Source organism: Delphinapterus leucas, chromosome 11 (assembly GCF_059928025.1).
Source record: "Delphinapterus leucas isolate spDelLeu-1000000601 "Yukka" chromosome 11, BTC_Dleu_Yukka2, whole genome shotgun sequence".
NCBI lineage: Eukaryota > Metazoa > Chordata > Mammalia > Artiodactyla > Monodontidae > Delphinapterus > Delphinapterus leucas.
The window spans coordinates 83,405,467-83,427,285 of NC_143139.1; the positions used below are offsets into that span (position 1 = coordinate 83,405,467).

The 21,819-nt window shown below is 39.4% G+C and overlaps 1 protein-coding gene across 2 annotated transcripts in view; it reads right to left on the bottom strand.

Annotated features, from left to right (window-relative positions):
* Window positions 1-1,965: 1,965 nt before the first annotated feature.
* The window catches only part of IGF1 (insulin like growth factor 1), a 73,844-nt gene continuing 53,990 nt past the window's right edge, over window positions 1,966-21,819 (bottom strand). The window contains exons 3-4 of one of the 2 annotated variants that reach the window (XM_022599836.2): window positions 20,593-20,774; window positions 1,966-5,691 (exon numbers count right to left, since the gene is read on the bottom strand). In XM_022599836.2, the coding sequence (XP_022455544.1) occupies window positions 5,632-5,691; window positions 20,593-20,774 (242 nt within the window). In that variant the 3' untranslated portion in view covers window positions 1,966-5,631. Of the gene's footprint in view, window positions 5,692-20,055; window positions 20,775-21,819 lie in introns of those variants that run through there. The other variant, XM_022599832.3, reaches the window with a different exon arrangement.

Here is a 21,819-nt window from a genome sequence, read left to right on the forward strand (position 1 = left end):
CAATGGGTGGTTTGGAAGGGATTTTCGAGTTCTTTTTTCATTTTTCCTACTTTTACATCAGTGCATTTTGGGCAAAAGAAAATGAGTAATGTTTAATTTTTAGATACAGTAGGGCTGGACAATTAAAAAAAGGAATATTCTAAGGATTGTGAAGGTCATTTGGAAGGTGACAGGTGATTCAGCAGGGGTTAAATAGGAGAAACTACCTCTATCTTAACTTACATTTCAATTGGGCAGTAACATTTGAACTTTTGTGTTCTCTTTTTAAGTTGTTTTTTCTTGAAAGACCTTATCAATGACAGCTGAAGAATGGGGAGAAACGGTGACCGTGTTTAAGATCAATGTGGCATCATAAATTAAGAAGGAACATGTGAAATGTATGCTTTAAAAGATGCCCCTTTAATTCTAGGGTTTCAGCTTGGTCAGCCCTCTACAAAATTTTGAGGCAGATACTAAATGAACAAGGACTAAGAGGAAAAAAGACAGTTTCAAAAACTCCCTGGGCCTCTGTCTCATCTGTGAGAGGTTTCCTACAAAAAGTATTGTTCCAGATAGGATTTGGTTATTTAAATTTGTATCTTTATCCTGTACCATACGCACTTAAAGCTCAGACAGTCTTCTCATCTCCTTTTTTTTTTTAAATAGAAATCACACAAAAAAGATATCTATGTGTCAGTTTCTAATACCTAACAGGAAAGTCTTTTAGAATATTAACATAGCAATAAGCAAATATGTACTATAGGATTAAACACTAGCATTGAAAACAAACAAACAAACCAAAAACAAAGAATCAACAAAATTTTCCTCATTTTTGCCCCTTCAGATTCTGGACTTTATGAGCATTGCAGGAGAGGGGCATAAAGAATCGCGCTTAGTTTATTTTAAAATTTCAAAATAAATGATGCCATAATGATGCATAAATCAGATTTATCTTTCGAAAACATTGATGGGAAAGCCCAGGTGATTTGAGTGGGAATGCTCTTTCTTATGAAGAGAACCAAATAGGATCTGTCTCTAATAAATTAGTACAATCTTTTAAGATTAAAAATAGCAAAAACATTTTAAATAGTCTGATTATAGCTTCAACAAGTCAAACATACATTTCTATCTAGCCTATAGTTTTAAAGAGTCTATGTGGGTTTAACTTATCATCCCTCATTCCAATATAAAAAAAGAAGAAAAAGAACAAGTCATTTTTGAACATTAAGGTATTCGTAAAGACTGTATAAAGTAAAAAACAAAACAAAACAAAAACAAAAAAATCTTCACAGATTGTTAGCCATCTCTTTCAACGGTTTCTCATAAATTCTTCTTTTTCCTTATCAGTAGATAACCCCCATCTCAGAAGGAAATACTTGCCAACACTTCCCAATGAGATCAGTGATTGCTTTTTATGAGAGCTACTGCTCTTTGAGATGTTTAGGTGAAGGGAGAATATCTTCTATAAACCAGTAAACTCCAAAGAATTACTCAAGGGGGATGTGGCAGAAGCTATTTTTAGAAGGTGAATCTATGCATTTTTCTTTTTGTTTTTATTTTCTCCACTTGCTGAATATCTGTTTTAGAGCAGAGAGCGCGCGCACACACATGCACACACACGCGCACACATGCGCACACACACAATCAGTGAGTAACTTAATCATCTTTTCAGTTCTGCCATTTGCCTATAAGGTCTTTTTTTTTTTTCTTTCCCATTTATACTCCATGCTCTTGAATCAAGGTGTTCATATTGGATAATATATTGCTAATTTTATTGAGTTTGAGAGCCAACAAAATAATGGAGACTTCTAACTTAAAAAAATTTCCTTCTTCTGCCCTTGCACCCCCAAACTCACAATTTGGTGAACAGTACACTATTTGTGAGTGATATAAAGTTGAAAGGTGGTGGTGACTAGACCTAATGCTATTTTCTTAAGCCATCTATCTAAAGAATTGTTTTTTTCATACTTTAAAAAAATATGTCTATGCTTTCTTTTTTTTCTTTTTTCTTTTTTTTTTTTTAGTCAAGTACTTTCTTAAAGAAACAATAGCACCACATTGGCATAGCTGGCCAAACAATAAATGGGAAAGCAAAATGTGCTACATCTTCCATTTTAAGCATTCTCCCAAGTGCATAAACTAATAACAGAAACCCTGAAGTCATAGTGCATGAGATGGTTTCATCTACACAAACAGTGACATTCCAAGGAGGGGAAGGATTCTCAAGGGAGGCCAGGCTTTTTTTTTTTTTTTTTTTTTTTTAAAGATTTTTCAAGGAAGTGATTTCTTCTCAGTATTCCATTGGACTCTTAGGATGAGTGTGTGTGTGCATGTGTCTCTGTGTGTGTTTGTGTGTGTGTGTGTGTGTGTGTGTGTGTGTGTAGGGTGGGTATTGGGAGAGTTTTTCTTTATCTCTAGAAGACTGGATTCTGATGGAAAGATGCTTTAACTTTTTCAGTGGAGCTTCCTCATCTTAAAATGTTCGAATAATACAATTATACTATTTGGGGAAGTGGGAATGGAAATTTGACCTAGGTATTCAGTGTTGTCAATTAAACTGGAAATCAACCCATAAATTAAAAGCTCATTCTTACCAGTATTTATAGCTCTTTCATAAACGTCTTGATATTGCCTCATCTCAAAATACTAAAGCAAAGCTTATAAAGTTTTGAGTTGTAAGATTTTATGTGCTTCCTTCTGTCAGTACCAGGTCGTTCTGCTGTAGAATGGAGTTGACAGCAATTTGTCTTCTAGTTTTAAATCATTTGAAAATAAGATAGTGGGTTAGTATAATTAGTTAATTTTTAATTAGCTAATTTATGATACAGTTGGAAAGGACTATGTACTAGAAAAAGTTAAGAAAGGTAATATGACTTCACATATTTAAGCTTTCCTCACTGGGGTATTTTTTGCTGTGAACGGAATTATTAAGTGAATCAAATAAGTCATAGACACTCTTAGAATTACCGTATTCAACTATGTCTGGAAACTTACAGGTCTGCAGAAGGTTGCATGTAAAGCGTTGTTCATAGTAATTTTAAAAGGTACACACTAGGAATAAGAAATAAAAATCAGAGTGCCATTTTGGGAAAATGGGTCTAGCATCTCATTCCATAGAACCCATATGTCTAGAAGACAGAGGAAGGGCAAAATTACCTATGGTTTCTTTTACATCTGTCCACAGTGATCAGAACATAGCTCTGCACGCCAGGGGTGCTAAATTCAAATAACACTGTGGACTAAGGTTAAAATACTAGTTGGCTGACCAGAGATGTCCATTAAATAGGATTTCTTTTTGCATATGTTCGGAGATCCAGGAAATCTTGTTTATTTCTGGCCTCTGAACCTTGAGGTGAACCAGTGGGATGAAGACTAAAGATGTTATTTTTGTTTTGCATGTACACTCTCCAAGAATAAAAGGGATATAGTTTGCATGGAATAATCAAGCCTGGTTGCTTTTCACCAAAAAGTTCTAAGGCAGATAAAAAGATCTGAATGATGGATGATTCATTGTTTTAATAAGAAAATCTTGATATGTAGACAGGAAATATTTTCTAGGTCAGCATGGACCTGTCCTCATCATTGGATTTTCTTGATACCAGTTTTCAGTTGAATGGATAAGACACATCCACAGAGGACTAGAGGCCACTCTTCTAAGCAGACATGAGGGAAATTTTCTAGCTGTGAAGGAAATGTTTGTCTTTCAACTAGCAACTCTAGTCAAGCATACTTTAACCAAAAATATATGTATATATCAGTATCTCCAAGGATAAGAACAAAATTCATTAAAGAAAGTAAATTTGTGACATTTTATTAGTTATTATTTCAATATTTGAAATCTTGGGACTTTTTTTAGATTACTTGAAAAGCGGAAAGAACTGTTTTTCAAAATGAATAGAGTATCATTTATAATATTAAAGAAGTATTATTAGGTTATTAGTAACTTCCCGGCAGAGTCAGTAAGTGCTAGCAAATGGAATAATCATCCTTTCGCTGATAGAAATCTTTGTTCTTCTCCTTTTTTCTTTTCCTCTCTTTCCACTTTGTATTCATAAATCCAAATGCAGAATTCAAAATCAAATTGCAGATCAAATGTTTCTAGGTTATTTTGAAAAGTGTTTTAAAAGAGATTGAGCTGTTAGCTTTTAACAACTAGTTAGTTGGATAGTTAGTTGGATAGCTTCGCTGACAAGAACTGGCATGTCAGGAGCATTCAGCTTATCAATTTTCTAGCTATGCTGTGAATGAGTTGTTCATAGAATTCCTTGCATCCCAGCAACTCAAGGGCTCTGATCTTGACGCCCTCATAGCAACTCAGGATAAAAATCTGGAGCTTTATCTTTTTAATCCTCATACCACCCCTGTGAGGTAGGTAGATGACATATTGCCCCCATTTTGCAGATGAGGAAACTGAGGCACAGAGAGGTGAAGTGACTTGCCCAAGGTCACAGAGTGGTGAGTCCGTGACAGAGTCGGCAGATGTTTGTTTCTTCAGCGAGAATAAGAAACCAGGACTGTTAAAATTCCTAGCCTTCTGCTTCTTCTACTCCTCTCTGGACTCGCCAATCAAATTTGCATCAGTGGACTTTGTGTCTTATTTCTTCTGGAAGGCGTAATTGGGGAACTTTTCTTTCCCAAATGGTTAAATTTTGAGTACCCTTCCCCTCTGTGTCACCTTTGGCTCCAGGCTTCCTCTTTTAATTTGCTTTCACCTTTTACCGTTTCGGCCAGACTCTTTCATATAACAAACTACAAAATAGCACCATTGTACTAAAAAAACAGAGTTTTACATACTGTTTGATACATCCTGTATTATTGACATGCTAAATTTACATAGTGCTTTATATGGAAAAAATAAAAAGAGAGAAGTACTGATTAGGTCGCACACTCACTCATCATTTGAAGGAACCATTCAGAGTTTGAGACTTTCTATGCTTAAAACATATGCCTAAAATGATTGGCCTCAAAGTTGCAACTACTTGCAATTTTTTTTAGCAAGATGTGGAAATAATAAAGCTTTGTGTCTAAAATAAATGCATCCAACTTATGTTTGGTACACATGCCACAGATGGAATCTTGTGGGTTAAAAATTGGTGTTCTATTTGACTGCTTGCTGCTGCTATTGAGGAGGCCAAATTTGGCAAATAAAAAGGTGATGAAGGGGGGAGGGGGATAGACGAACAAGATTACCAGACACTGTAAAACAAACAGCCTGTGTTGCGTAGAAAGAAGTGCAAATAAAAAAATTAATAAACCACTTAGATAAGGCTGCTGAATGAATGTCTCTAGCAGCCAAGATTCAGAGACAAATGTAGTGCAACTGGATCTATATAACACCCATGCATTTGTGGCTCTTGAGAGGCAGGGACTAAGATCTCTATATATATTTTCTCTATAGAACATTATTGATAAAGGATCAACAGCAATCTACCAACTCCAGGACCATTTTGCAAGGTGCAAAGCTTTTAACAATCACTCCTAAAGACATTGTTGGAATGTTTACTTGCGTATTTCATTGGGGGGAATGCCCATCTTTTGAAATGTTATCAAACTTATTTTTTTGGTAGGTCTTCTGGTGTTTAACAGGTAACTCGTGCAGAGCAAAGGATCCTGCCAGTGGCATGTCATTCTTCACTCTTCAGGAAGGTCTTCCTACATTCTGTAGTTCTTGCTTCCTGCACTCCCTCTACTTGTGTTCTTCAAATGTACTTCCTAAAAATAAGGGAGAAAAAGTGACATTACTTTGATGAAGTTTTTTGTATCCTACCTATCTATTTCTAACATTGGGTCTCAACCTTTCATATCTATGCCTCACCACTCAATTTAACAGACAGCTTGGGCCAAGTTTTTCTGAGAAAGACATATAGGTAGATGGGCCTGTAGTTTTTAGTTTAGCCAAACCTCACTCAGGCTTCTATTTATCCTTGATGGCATGGGAACCACAGATTGCTTTATAATTACACAAAAATGTGTTTTTATTCATCAGCTACTATCACAGATTCCTTGACAGGAAGAGATCCTTTAAAATTCAGTCTTCTGGACTGGAACATCTTTTCCTAGTGAGGAAAAAAATCACATTTTGGGACCATCCTCTGTTGTTTTATTGCATTTTGTTCTGTTTTAGTCTTTGTAAAAAGGAGCTATTTCTTTTTCATTTTTTCTTTATCTCCTTTGGAGAGAGGCAGAGCTTTAGAAGATTGGGAATTTTTGTAGTTGATTTAGAATCTATAAAGTCACAGACATTCTAAGCTGTGCTCAAATCCAGCTCTTCCATTTTCTAGCTATGTGAACTTGTGCAAGTGACAATCTCTTGTGTCTCAATTTCATCCATAAACTAGGATAATAATAGTTTCTACATTGTAGGATTAAGGATTAACGAATTAGAACATAAAAGCACTTATAATAGGCCTGGCACATGGTAGGCACTATGTAAGTATTACCAATCGTTATTTACTCTTATTATTATTATTTCATCTTTATTGGAAAGTAACCATTCTTGGATTAAAAATTCTGGATTCCTTGCTTTGGTGCTACCATTCACCTATCAACAAGCAATTCTGTTATCCAAGGAATATTGAGTTTTGCTTAGAAGCCCTATGATAGTAGGGAGTTGTCTCTGTTCACTGTTACAGCCCCATGTCTAGAGCAGTGCCCAGAACATTTCAGGTGCTCCATAAATAGCTATAGAATGAATTGAATGAATGAATGAATATAATGGACCTCTGATAACGTGAAGAATCAAGTCATTATACTTTTTCTGTAATTATTATTTTATCCTTGAATATACTTAAATAGCAACATTAATTTAGACAAATAAGATGTAAAATAAAATCTGGGAGGAAATAACATTTGTATGCATAAACATCAGGTTCTGCTTGTCTTGATTTCACTTCTAGTCAGGAGGCCCTTAGAGAAGGATGTAGTAGATAATTATTGGTACAGAGTGAGGTTCAAGGATTCAGTGTCCTTTTTCCTGGGAACATTTTCCATCAAGACCAAAACCAAGAATTCTCACCATGGTGACTGGAATCTCCAAATTCTTCCTTCTGGCTAAGGAAATGATCAATCACCCAATCCTTGTTAGAAGTTTAGAGATCATTGTAAGGGACCTTGGAGATCACTTAGCCCTGAGAACTGGAGAGGGTAAGAAGGTGGGGCAGTATCAACTACCAGTCCCTGGAAGTTGTACCTGTTGACGAAGACCCATAGGGATTTGATAATTTTTCTTACACATGTTTTTCAGCTCTACCTGGAACATTAGAGTTATCACCAAGACCTTTATAAAAGCAAGTTAGCACTATGTAAGTTGATGGTCAAAATATCTTGTACCTACTGAATAGAAGGAAGATCATTGTGTAAAAATGTTTATTAAAATATCTAGCTCAGTGGCCACTGAAAAAAACTTTGTGGGGAGAAATTGGGCATTTGTATAGGATAGCTTGAAATGCTGTCATTTAAAATCCTGCCACTTTCCCCCCAAATATCGTACAACTTCTACCAAGTTCACTTAACACGCATTTGTTGCTCTGCTGTTAAGCTAACAGTAAAGTTTGTATTCCTTCCTAATCTTACCTTTTAATCTGCTTCCTTAAAGGAGCTCTCCAGAAAATGGAAGAAAGACATATGGGGCTACAGAGTAGAGACACTATTGTCCCAAACTCCTTGAAACGTTCCTGTTCAGTTCTCAGTAGACCCTGCTGATTGTATATGGCTCATCAAAACCCCACAATCGCTATTATTAAGGACACTATCAGTCTATCAAACTGGTAACCAAATTTACCAACAGGTCTAAAAATACCCTAACTTGGGTTTTGCCTCTTTTTCTGTTTAAGAGGCATGCCAGCTTAGAAAAAGAAGATTTTTAAGAATCTGGATGAAGCCCCAACTAGGAAAATGCTCCAGAATGAGATGGTAACAAGTAAAAAGAAAGCACATGAGGTATTTAATCTCCAGTCTTCCTCTCAAGCCAAATTAATCTCAGACTTCCAGAAGAAAAAATTCAGGTATCTTCTGTGCTTCCCTCTTCAAATTCATGAGGGCTGTAGCAAAAAGGATTGGGGTTAGCTTGGCCAACCATATAGATCTTATTCTTCTCCCCAACAGAGAGATTCTTTTTCCCTCAGAGCAGAAGCGTAAAGTGCAAAGTCTGAGTGGAGGGATCTTCTGGCCTATTTCTTCTGGGTCTGTTTCGGCATCGCAGCAAAGTCATGGGCAGAAACTCACTTGATAAAGCTGACACTGCTCCAAGCAGCATGGTTCCCATGCACACAGGCGTACGGTGGAGGCCATTCAAAACCAGCTGGGATGTCGTCTGGTTTGCATTGGCTCTCTTCCCGGGCTCTCACATGTGACTTCTTTGTTGCAGACAATGACAGTGACAAAACAAAAGCACTCAGGGATTTAGTCTCAGTTGCATCTGTTGCTTTGCTCATTGTCTTAATTTAATGACGCGGGCCACCTGACAATGGGTGGCAAGTGGAGGCATGTTAGAAGCAGCCGTCGGAGCTGGCACCCACCTTCAACGCACTTCTTGAAGGGGTTAGGAAACTGTCCCACATTCAGCCAAGCAAAAACGTTTCACTTCAACAGCTTGTCCAAGACAAACAAACCAGCTGAAACTGTTTCTAGTATGTAACTAGACAGATTTTTGAAAGGAAAACAGTAGTGAGTAAATACTGTTTCCTATTGACACCAGAGAAGGTAAAATTATTTACAAAAAAAATGCTGGTCCTTTAGCTCACTGGGGTTGGTTGAGGAAATATACCCTCTGAAGGAAGGGTTAACCAACTCACGAGGAAATAGGTTTGATAGGGGTTAATTTGTGATATACTTTATTACACAGTGTGTACCCTACACAGGTATTTAGGAAGCTGGAAAATGCCCTGAAGGGGTCATTCATATTCCCCCTTATCTCCTAGCACATCCTAGCTCTTGTTTTTTTCCAAAGGAAAGCTATCCACAAACTTTTGGATTAAGATTGCTGAGAGCTAATGACAATGGCAATACTAGTAATCTTGATTAAAATCTGCACACACTTTACAGTTTACACAGTAGTCAGTGAACCCTCCCAACAACCTTGTGAGATGATGTTGTTTGCATCTGTCTCATTCACAATCTGAGGCTCCCTAAGATTTAATGACTTGCTTGAGGTCCCATAGGAACAAATCAGTAGACCTAGAACTAATAGTAAAATAATTTATTATTTTAATAAAAGAATAACAATTCTATCACTTGAACATTTGTATGTTCTGGACACTGTATTATAAGGTGCTAATTGTATACATTCTCTTATTTAATTCTCATAGTTCTCTTGGAGATGGGTACTAGTGCCTTGCCCATTTTACCTTTATGGAATATGAAGCTTATAAAAGCTAAACAACTTTCCTAGTTTCTTACAGTGAAGACGTGACCACGGTTGGAATTTGTATCAGTCCCTTCTGATTCTGAAGCTCACCAGTTAGCCACTCTGCCATACTGCCTCTCTAAGAGGTAAGACAATACCTGGTGCCTCAAAATCCAATTCTCTTTCCAGTAACGATAACTGATAATGTCATGAGCTGCCCATGATCCCAAATGGTGGTAGATGCTGGTTTGGAGGGTAAGGCAAGACTCTAGGGAAGTGGATGCCCTCCCTTATCACATGTGAGCTGACTCCTGTTTTTATGGTTAGTGATAGAGGTCTAGTAGCACAGCATTCATTTAACAAAAGCTAACCCTGTGGATGTTATAAGCCCTTATTTTCTCCTTGCCTATCTTTATGAGATTTTGCCCAAGAGACAGAATCTAAAAGAAGGATGATAATAGGCCCTTTACATTTTAGGGAGGGAGCAGTGATGTTTTCAGTAGACTCTGTTTCCATCTCCACCCACTGCAAACAAGTTAGGTATTGTATGACATAAACTCTAAGAAAAGACTGGCACCATATAAAAAAGGCTAGGCAAATACCGTCCATCATGGAATGTTAGCAGCCTACTGCACAGCATAAAGTTCTAACTGAGCATTGACCTTCTCCTTAACAGGGCAAAATGGAAAAAAGAAAGAGCAGTGTATGATTGAAGAGATGGCCCAGATGTCAGCTCTTTACCTGTTGAAAAGGATGTGCTCTAGCTATTTTTCTGGCTTGGTCTGGAGACACGTGAAATTGTAGAGGATGATTTAGATGTCTCAACATCAACTTTGATGTCTTGTTATTTTGGGGGATTACAAGTTCAAATTCCAGGAGAGTGAGGTCAGTCTTTCATCTCTGGGAGCCAAGCAGAGTGAGTGTCATGCAATCAACTCAGTGCTTTGGGATGTGACTTTTAAAACCAAAGGACAAAGTGCACTTTTCAAGAGATGTATGCTCCTGGTGGAGTAACTGCCTCTTTAACAAAGTGAGAGATGTATAGTCTGGGCACAGTGTTGGTCTGCTCAGCCTCTTATTTACTTTTTTTTTTTCTGGAAAGACCTCATCCTATCTTTTATGTGGTTATAGTGGGAATGCACATTTTTTCCAATATGATTGTCTCCTCTGGCCATAGTGGATGGGCCTGGCATGCCCCTCCCATAGCTCAAGAAGAGTATGGTGGGGAAACCAAGGCAGACCCAATTTCTGGGAAACACAAGATTCTTTTATTGGCCAGCTTTGGCTCCAGGGCTCCTCAGTGGCTTTGCTGAACTTTGCTTAGACTGTTCAGCAGTCTAGGATGCTTCCACCCAACTGTCTCTCTTCCTCTGCTTCATTGGGGTCAGACTTGCATTGCATTCTGATGGCTTGTTCAGGCTTCCCTGATCCTCTCCTATTGCTTTTCACACGGGCATTTCCCCTAATGAAATCCTTGCTCCTTTAACCCAGTCTCATTTATGTTTCTCGGAGGTCCTGGACTTACATACCTAAGCTCCCAGCTCCCAGCACAGAATTGTGTGACCTTTGACAATCACTACATTCTTCTCTCCTTCTGTTTCCTGTTTTGTAAAATGAAAGGATGGGGTAAGAGCACCCACCTCATAATGTTATGATTGCATGTGATCACACTTACACATTTACCTGGCAGAGTTGTATGCAAGAGAGCCTACTGTTTCAAGGGCCCTTGGTTTAGATCTATTTTGTGAACTTGATGGCAACACCAGTCTGTTCTGGCTTCTGTGCTGTCAGAATACACTCTGGGTCTACCTTTGTTAGAGCACTGATGTGCTGTGGGATAAATTATGTAAGTGTTCACTTCTCCACTAACAAGTAAGCTCCTTGAGGGCAGATAGCATTGTTCCTGCACCTCTGTCTCCTCCCTGGATGCATGTTGCTTTGAGCAAAGTGGCAAGCCAGGAAATGCTTGTTAAATTGATTTAACTCTCCTGCAGGAGTGGTGGGATAGAGTTCAGGTCATAGCAAGCCTTGCATGGCTTCCTACTTCCTGCTGTGCACAGAGCCCACTCCGGTCTCAGAACTCACAATTGGCAGGTTGCAGTACAGTAATATATCAGTGAAGAAATGCAGAAGAGAGAGCACAATGCATGATTAAAACGCTAGAGTCTGTCTTGAGTTTGGATTCTGGTCTGACCACTTGTTAGGGCAAGATCTTGGCAAGACATTTAGCTGCCCTTAGCCCAAGTTTTCTAATCTGTGCAATGCGGGTAATTATAGCATTTACCACACAGGCTAACACTGAAGATTGAATGAGGTGATTCGTGATAGTGCTTACCACAGAGCATATGCCTAATAAATAACAGCTATTATTATTGCCTTTTAAACAATAGTTACTGTTGTCAAAGCACACCCCATGCTTGGGTGCTGCCCTTTCTCTGGCTGGTGAAAGAGTAGTTATTTACTGGTTGCCCAGGGCTCCCTTGAGTGCTGGGATAGCAGATGTATAGCTCTTTTTTCTAGTGACTGGTACATCCCTAGGAATCCCCAGGTTTAGGGAGTGTATTTATCCCATAATTATTCACAGATTATTCTGTCTTGGCAACTTTCTTATTTTTCAAAGGACACCACCTGACTCTGTTTCAAGTATTTCTATCTGTGATGTAAGAAATCACTACCAGCAGAAACTAACACACCATTGTAAAGCAATTATACTCCAATAAAGATGTTTAAAAAAATAATAATAAATGCAATTCCAAGCGTATAACTTACTCAAAAAAAAAAGAAAGAAATAACTACCAAAATGGTTTAAAAGCCTGAAAAAGAAAAAAAAAAAAAAAAGAAGAAACGAAAGGGAGGGACTTCCCTGGTGGCGCAGTGGTTAAGAATCTGCCTGCCAATGCAGGGGACATGGGTTTGAGCCCTGGTCCGGGAAGATCCCACATGCCACAGAGAAACTAAGCCTGTGTGCCACAACTACTGAGCCTGCACTCTAGAGCCCACGAACCACAACTACTGAGCCCGCGTGCCACAACTACGGAAGCCCACACACCTATTGCCCATGCTCCGCAACAAGAGAAGCCACCGCAATGAGACGCCCGCGCACTGCAACGAAAAGTAGCTCCCGCTCACCACAACTAGAGAAAGCCCGCCCGCAGCAACAAAGACCCAATGCAGCCAAAAAAAAAAAAAAAAAAGGAAAGGAAAAAAAAAGCTGAAGGGTATTTTCCCTTGCTGGCAATAGTTATTTATGTTGCCTTTAATAGTCTTGAAGGATGTTGTAAAATACTTCAGGGCTGCTTAGACTGTTGATTATATGGGCAGCCTGTTTAGTTAGCTGTTTGTGTTTGTTTTACATTTTTAAATTAAGAAAAAAAACTTTAAGCACAGTATCTTTCCCAGGGGGAGTTGATTTTGGAATTGCTGAAAGGTTCAAATGTTGTGGTATTTAAAAAAGTGGAACACCAGATTCTAGCAATTTCACTGATATGTACTAAAGATTCAGCACATTTTTACCTAAAAACTGGATTTGATTATTCTTTTTCTCTTAAGCCTCCAAAATGGCATTGTTTCATCTGACATACAACATATGCTGGAGTACTTAAACTCATGTATGTGGTAATTTATATTATAATATTCTGGGGAGATGCAAGGCTCAGGGTTGTTACCTTTTAGTGTCATTTCAACGCAATAGTGATGAGTTCAGAGGATTAGTAGGAAAGGGTGTTGCCCTCTTCCACTCATTCTTTGTGTGTGTGACAAATCTGGGCAGAACATTCAAATACTGTGTTCTGAATTTTCCTCCTCACTGAATTGAGAGAAATTTTGCAAGTTTGGAAGGCTCTTCTGAACTTTTAGGATGAACAAAATAACACAATGACAAGTTAAAGTGATTTGCATCTGTTTGAGGTTGATGGGAGCCTTCAGCATATAAGAGTAAACATGCATGGTGCCAGCCAGTGCTTTTCCAAGACAGAAAATGGTGCAAGAATAATTCATGCATGTATACAGTTTTAAAAAAATCAGAATCATTGCATTGTGCCAAAAGTACTTTTACTTCCATACAAGCGTTTTTTGAAGAAGGAAACAAATATCATTATTGACAGAGACAAACCAGAGCCATCCAATCGTGGCCTTGGTCAACCAATACTGACAAAATAATGCTATGTATTTATTGACTCCTTTATACTTTTCATTTTTTCTAGTCCTCCAATGCCTCGTGAATGATTCAAGCTTGCCACACTCATACCATGACATAAATATCACATGTTCCCAAGTCTACAATCGTCAACTGATTAGGGATCTTTACCGAACCCTCAACCTGCCATGGTCTTACTTGTAATCATTTAGAATTTTTGTCTTTCCATAATTGTTACCTACAGCTGTGAAAATAGTGCATCATATTTTCATGGATGGTGGAGCTGGTTGGTCTTTGATTACATGACCTCTTGGAGCTGTCCAGACAGAAAGCTCCACGTGAATGTTTATATATTTTACACAGAATTTTGTAAGAATTTTGGCATGTGAATCCCAGCGTGCACGCACGCACACACACACACACACACACACACACACGCACGCGCAGAGAAAAAGCAAAGAAGAGAAAATAATCTCCTTCCCTTCAAAACTATTTGCTGTAGTTAACTACAGATTGTAAATTACCACCAAGGGTATTTAGAATTAAAATTAGTTGGATGGACTTTTAGCATTCTTATTTCTATCAAACCTCTATTTTTTCAAAAGAGTTAGTTTTCTGACCAATGGGTCTTAAAACTGTAACCACATTAGTGAATAAAATATAGATGGAAATTTTGGAAAATGTTTTCTAGCTCTTGTTACTTATCTAGCAATGGTCCATTGAGCTATGATTGAGTTCCTAGTGCAGTGAGAAGTTTCTTCTCTCTAGAAGTACCAGACATGGACTCATAGACCCGTTGTCCCACATCTCTCATAATTTCCATGCTGTTCTCAATTTCCATTTCCCTCTACTTGAGTTTAAATGTGAGTATATATTTCTAAACCATCTCTTTTGGTTGCTAGATAAAAATGAGGTAGCACTAAGGCTGTTAAAGGAGTCCCATTAAAGAAGGAGTCCCAAATAGATGGGTATCAGGGAAAGGTACTCAGATTTCAGTTAGGCCTCTGAGGATGGAGAAGCTTATTTTGACCTTGCAGGTCTGGAAGTTTAGTGGCCACTGAAGAACCTTTGCTAACCTTGCCTGTTCCTTCTTTAAAAGTGAACTTATCTTGCCTAGGTCAATACATATTGTCACTGATTTTCCGAGGATTCAGTAGCTGGGCTTTTAATCACTGAGGAATTCTATAGTGGATATTTCAAACCTCATAAACGGCATTCTGCTTCCTCTAAAATGATTTACCTTTTCCTTGCTACCAAAGGCTTCCACTTTAACTCCAGACTATCAACTTTGCCCTTGGATTAAAAGTCAGCTCGTTGTTTTCTAGTAAATATTGCCAAAAGCCCTATTCCCTTCACATAGACAAGCAAAGACAATAGACCTCATCCTCCCCCATGGATGCAAGTGGACTTGAGAAATTGCAAAGTTTACTTAAGAAAACATTGTTTCCTGTTGGTGATCGTGGGAGGGAGACAGGAGATGGAGGAGAGAGTAGGGGAGGAGCTCTTCGGGAGCTCATTTCTTTTCCACCCTTACATCCTAACAGCACGCACATTACAAGCTATATGAGGTTTTGTTTGTTTTCAAGAGATGTTTGAAAGAAGATCAAATGTTTGTGAGAGGCACCGGATCGGCAGCCCTAGAAACTGAAATGTCCCGGAAGCTGTGTGAGCCCGGAAATATCCCACATTTTTATTTATTTTGGCAATTTTACTTTAAACTAGTAAGAGCTGGAGTTCATGCTACAATTAAATTTTCCTCAGGCACCATGAAATGAAAACACATATTACATTTGATTTTAACTGGTTGAGAAAAATGGTGGTTTTCTCAAAGTTCATTCTATGACCTCAAAATAAAAGTTAACGGTTCTTCACATGGGACAGCTGAGCTTCCACCGAAGCTGGAATAATTCACAGAACTGGGGTTCTCTGGGTTGGAAGGATTCTTAGGTCATCGAGTTCTCTTTTCCTATCATATGCTCGAAACACACTACCATGGCACTAGAAAGTGTTGGTAAGCTTGAGCTTGAAGTTTTTGTTAATAGGAGCCTCGCTCCTACTTGAGGAGACCTATTTCTTTTTCAGATGGCTCTAATTTTAAGAACTAAGTAACATAATATCAACTAAAAATTTAATAGTGCTTACTATGTGCCAGGTACCATTTTAAACACTATAATATATATTTGTATGCACACACACACACAGTCTCAATAAATCCTCACAACTCTATGAGGTAGATTCAATGATTACTCCCATTTGGCAGATGAGGAAACTGAGGCACAGATAAATTACATGATTCTCCCAAGGCCATCCAGCTATTAAGTGAAATAGTCAGAATTTGAACCCAGGCAGTCTGGTTCTAGATTCTGTACTCTTAACCACTATGTTTTATTGTCTCTCCAATCTTTATAATTCTCCTTCCTCCCTTGTACAGAGGTTTGCACATCATAGGTACTAAATAAAAATATTTTCAATAATTTAAGGATCATGATTCCTTACATATTCCTGTTAGTTTTACACACAATCATCAATTTGCCCTAAAAGAAACATTTGAAACAGTGGGCTTTTAAATGGTGATTAATACTCTGCTCACTTCAAGAAAGCATTGAGGGGGTGAATAGGAACATAACATTCACTATAAAGTACTCAACCAGTTGCCACCTTTAGCAGTAGGTTCTTGAATGATTTCAATTTTGGCTAGAGTAGGAAATTCCAAATATGCAAGACTTGTGCAAGCACAATTCCTCTGCCTTCCCTTTTTTACGCTGCACTTGCCTCACTGTCTTATGCAAGGACAAAAAGAATTATTTCATCTCAGCAGTGCTACTTACTTTTATGGTCTATGTCTCTAATACTATTCCCCTCCCTATATCACTCACATGTCCATCCATCCTTTCATCCATCATTATATGCCATGTATCACTAGGTGCTTAGTACTGATTCTAGAAGGGGTAAGATGGAAAGACAACAATAGATTCTTCCTGTTTACTTAATTCATATTATTGAGAAATCACATGTAGGCATTCAATATGACTGCTTTAGAGTTGATAAAACCCATTGCAAAAAGAAGTGGGTTTTAACTAATAGTCTGGTAGTTAAGCATTCTTTAACTAGAAAGTTCTATTCCTTTTTTTTCTTTTAAAGTCTTTGCCTTACATTTTCTTGAATGAAGTTCATCATTGGGTATAACTATAGTTTATCCAAAGCCCTGTGTTATAACTGACATTGATTCAGTCATCAAGGAAAAAGGGAAGGGATAATCTTCTAAGAAATCTTTCCATAGGACATGAATTGTTAATTCTTCTACCAAACTGTGGTCCCTTGAAAAGCCTTCGCTGTTTGTGGGGTTACTCTCAGATGGTAGAAACAGTAGGTATTGGCTTATGCCTGAGGCTGGTTCCAAAGCATGTGTGTATCAGAAGGAGAACTGGGCATCTCCTGAATAAGGTGGCTGGCCAGATGGGCTCAGGCAGCAGCCTGGCTTTTGTCTGTTCTAATAAGCCAGGACCTATTTTGCAACCATAACAGCAGTGTCTTGGCTCCCATGTGGTGCTTTGACATGCTTGTGATCAGACCTTTTCCTCCTTCCTGGCTTGAGCCTTGGGCATCTCCATATATTATATATCCTGGGTTTTCAGTGACCCATGGAGGAAGGATGATCCTGAAGTAGAAAGCATGGCTGGGGCATGAAGGACAGGTAGAATGAATGTTCCTTTATACCATGACATCTTCAAAGTAGGCTACTTCGATGAAATGCTTCACTTCTTGGTTGTCATCCTCTTACTCCAAGTGTCATCGTTTGCTTGGCTGAGCACTTCTCTCTTGCACCCTCTCTCACCTCTTATAATTCACAATTTGAATGATCTTGAGGCTTTTTGCTTTATTATCTATGAAGACCCTAACCCTACTGTTTAAATCAAGGAAGCTGAAGGAGAAAAATCTCTAAGACTCAAATTCTGTGATTCTACTTGACTTTTCTTTACCCTCAGGAAAATCTACTGCTCTTACTCTCTTTCATCCCCTTCCTTCTGATGGAAAATATTAAATTAGTAGCAGACTTCATGTGGCCATTTCCACCCTATCTTTTCCTTTTGGAATTCTTTCTTAGTCCCTGTTGATTGTGTGCTGTTCTCTGTTGGCCAGAGGAGGGTGGCTTAGAACCCAAGCCTGTCTTTACCCATTTCTGGATCTCAGTATCCTTATCTTCAAAATGAAGGGATTGAAGCAAATGATTTTTGCAGCTCTAACATAACATGGCCCTAGTATTTCCATGGAGCAGAAACTCATAGGACTTCAAGTCTAAAAATCTAGATTTGTGTGTGTGTGTGTGTGTTTGTGTGCGTGCATGAGAGAGAGAGAGAGAGAGAGAGGGAGGGAGGGAGGGAGGGAGGGAGAGAGAGGGAGGGAGGGAGAGAATTTTATAGGTGATGGAATCACAAGGCACTAGTCAAACATCAGAAGTCTTTGGTTTGGGGCTGAATCGTGTCCCCCACCAAATTCATATGTTGAAGTCCTAACCCCTAGTACCTCAGAATGTGATTGTATTTGGAGATAGGGTCTTTACACAGATATTTAAGTGAAAATAAGGTCATTGTGATGGGTCCTACTCCAATATAACTGGTGTCCTTATGAGAAGAGGAAATCTGGGTACAGAGATTTGTATAGAGGGAAGATGATGTGCAAACACAGAGAAAAGAAGGCCAATTCTAAACCAAGGAAAGAGACTTGAAACAGATCCTTCCCTCCCAGGTCCCTGGAGGAACTGACCCTGCTAACACCTTGATCTTGGACTTCCAGCCTCCAGAAATGTGTGAAAATGTCTGTGGCACTTTATTATGGCAGCCCTATCACACTAATACATCTTTTATGTCTGATTCCAAAGTGCACACAGAAAAGTTTAGTGACCTCCTCTCATAGGTAAGCTCTCAGGCCTCATGGGCCTTTAGGCAAATACTGGGTGCCCTTTGGCCCGAGCTTGACTAAGAAATGCAGCCTCCAATGACACTGTAGGAAAGGAAATCTGGGAACTTTTATGACACAATTCACTCTTGCTGAGAATTTGGGGCTAATATTTAACTCTGGATATATATTGACATGGAAATTCTTGTAAAATTCACACAAAAATTTAAAATGCATATAAAAGCCTTGATTTTTATTTTAATTATTTTACTTGTTTTTTTGGTGGGGAGGGGAATTGTTTTATTTGCCTCTTTCATAATTTTTGTGCCTTTTTCATTCTTGCCACTGTCTTTCTTTGCACTTTCTTGGGCATGACATTTTCCTTTTCCATTTCTCCACATTTATTAGTTTCTCCACATTTCTCCGTTTCTCCTCCTGTCACATGAGCTCTCTAGCTCCAGCGGGCCTACTTTTCTTCATTTCCTCTATAGCATCTCCCACTTGCTTCTCGCTGTCTGCTTTTCTCTCATCCTCCTTGCCTTTGTCTTAGTCCTTCTCTCCTCCGTTTTCCTTTCTTGCCTGTGTTCTGTTTCTAGCTCCAGTCTCCCTCCTCTGCTCTTCCTTCTTTCCTTTCATCTGCTTGCTGACTTGCTTCCGTCCCCTCCTTCTGTTCCCCTCCTGGATGTTTCTTTGGCCCACCTTTCCTTCTCCTCTGAGACTTCTTTTTCTTGTTGGTGGATGGGGGCTGATACTGTAAACATCACAAAAATAATTGCATTGAGAACAGGTGGTCCCCTTGGTGTCCCGGGAGACAGAGCCTTTGAGTCAGCCCAGAATGCCTGGGCTCCATAGATGCAGAAGACATCATTGGTGCTGGAGAGGTGTCTGGACCTCAGTCACTAGACCTGATATTCCAGAACTTTGGGACTCATCTCTGACACCACCCACCCCCTCCCCAACTAGAAATTGAGAGGCACTGTGTCACCTGGAAAGAGAAAGAATTAACCTGCCTTCACCCCCTCAAGCACACCTTCCAGCCACATTCACCTAAAAGTTATTTCTGTGGCGCTTGCTTCCTGACTCATCCTCTGGCTACTGTGTTCTCTGTGAACCAGGTTGTGCCTAGTCCCTTTGCATCACTCAAGGTGGCTCCCTGGGGTCGCATCTCTGCTAAGCCCCCTGTTCCAGCCTCAGCTGCAAATTAGGACCAGGAAGCAGCAAAGGTGTTATTATGTACTTCCTGGTCTCTCATCTTGTGCCTTCTGTCTGATACCAAAGTTTTGACTCCAAAGATTAAAACCTCAAGTTTTTTTCTTTTTTTGTCAACAGAGTCCCCAAGGAGACCTGAGAGCTTTTTACTTTCCTTATTCATCCTTCCTCATTTTCTTCACCTTCTCTTTAGTTCTCATTCTTTCTACTTAAATCACTAAAATGTAGTCACGTATATTCATTTGTTCACTTGTTCATTCACTCATTCAACAAAAATGTATTAAGTTATCAATGTGCATCAGATGATTTATGTACTTTTGATGGCATAGATAGTACCTCTAAGGCTTGTTTAAAGTCTAGCTCTTAGTAAGAGACACCTGCTGATTTTGATCATTAGAAATTTTTTGGTGTTCTTAGAGCCAAGCAGAAGTTTCTATTTGTTTTTATGTTCTTTCTATTTTGTTTTTATTTTCTTTTATGTTTGCCACTGGATGTGAATTTCTATTAGTTCCCATTTTAGAGTGTTTTTTTTTCTTTGCACCTTTGCAGAATACCAGGACTTGAAAGGTCACATACTTTATTCATGCAGTTATGACAGAAGTTAACACTTGTCCAACAGTTACTTTGTGCAGGCATGTGAAAAGCATTGCATGCACATTAACGACCTGATGAGGTAGATAGTACCGTTATCCCAACCTTACTGATGAAACTAGGGCTTGAGAGGTTACATTATTTCGCCAAGGGCTCTCCGCTGGTGATTGGCGAACCTAGGATGTCAGTTTTGTCTGATATCAAAGCCCAAGTTTAATTACTCTTCTCCACCATCTTCTGATGATCAGATGGTCCAGAGCAGTGGAAGGGAGAGTTTACAATGTGGAGTGATGTAAGGTATGGAACTCTCAGGTGAGAATGGAGCTTTTTTGACCTGTGAGCCAGGAGACTACGGGACCTAGTTACTGTTTGGCTCACCCACATGGATAGGATACAGATCTCGCAGGGGTGGCCATCCCCCGCCCCCAGGTTGGCTTACCTTCTGAGCCTTGGGCATGTCGGTGTGGCGCTGGGCACGGACAGAGCGGGCTGACTTGGCAGGCTTGAGAGGCGCGCAGTACATCTCCAGCCTCCTCAGATCACAGCTCCGGAAGCAGCATTCATCCACGATTCCTGTCTGAGGCGCCCTCCGACTGCTCGAGCCATACCCCGTGGGCTTGTCTGTTCCAATCAAACGCAGAAAGGCCTGGCTTTAGAGTGGGATAATATGCTATCTCCACAGTTCCACCCAGCCCCTGAAGACTCTCCTCTCCCCACACCTCGTCAACCCACACTTTTGTGAGTCAACCTCTTCTTGAAGCTCCTCCAACAATTCCTGACCCCCTAGATCTTTCTGGACTCCAGTATGTCTCCTGGAGTTGGTGCCACACTCGTTGGCAATACCTCACTCATTGTGCATTTATTTGTGTTAATTCTCCTCAAGTTCTTAGCCACCTGTAGTCAAGGATCTTGTCTATACCCAATCCTCACCTTTCCTTATATGTTGACTTAACTGGGAGGCTGCTAGGAATATTAATTAAAAGAGCATGTTTTATGTTTTCTTAATCTTGTTAGCAAATCTGCATGGTTTTTGTTGCAGGATGGCTCAGATGTTTGCTCTTTGGCTTAACTGCTTCTGTTATAACATCAGACTGAGAATTAAAGGGGTTTTAAGTCTGGAAAGTTCTCCTCACTTAACTGATGCAGAAACCGAGACTTGGAAACCGAAACTCAGAGTTGGGAATGACTTACTCAGGGTCATTCATGCAGTAAGTGGTGGAGCCAGGATTCAAACTCGGGTCTACTCCTGGCAAAGCCCAAGTGCCTCATAGAGCCTGGGAGTCCTGTTGTATGACTCTGGACAAGTCATTTAAGCTTCCTGGGCCTCAGTTTACCCATTTGTAAAGTGGGGTTAATAAGATTTTCCTTGTACTGATTGCTTGAGGATTATATGACATACTATATGAAAAGTACTTAGCATATCACCTGACACCTAGTAGGTCCTAAATAAATGTTGGTTTGTTTCCTCAGAACATCGCTTTCCAGGATCATATAGGGTCTGTGAAGGGACAGGCTCTCTATTGACTGCATCCAGAAGCTTTGGAACTTGGAACTGATGACAATACCAATGTGATAGGGCCCTTCTCCTATCACCCTAGAGAGGCCAGAACCATCATTTCTGTTTTCTTATAGAATAACCACTAGACTGAGACAGAATGAACTAAAT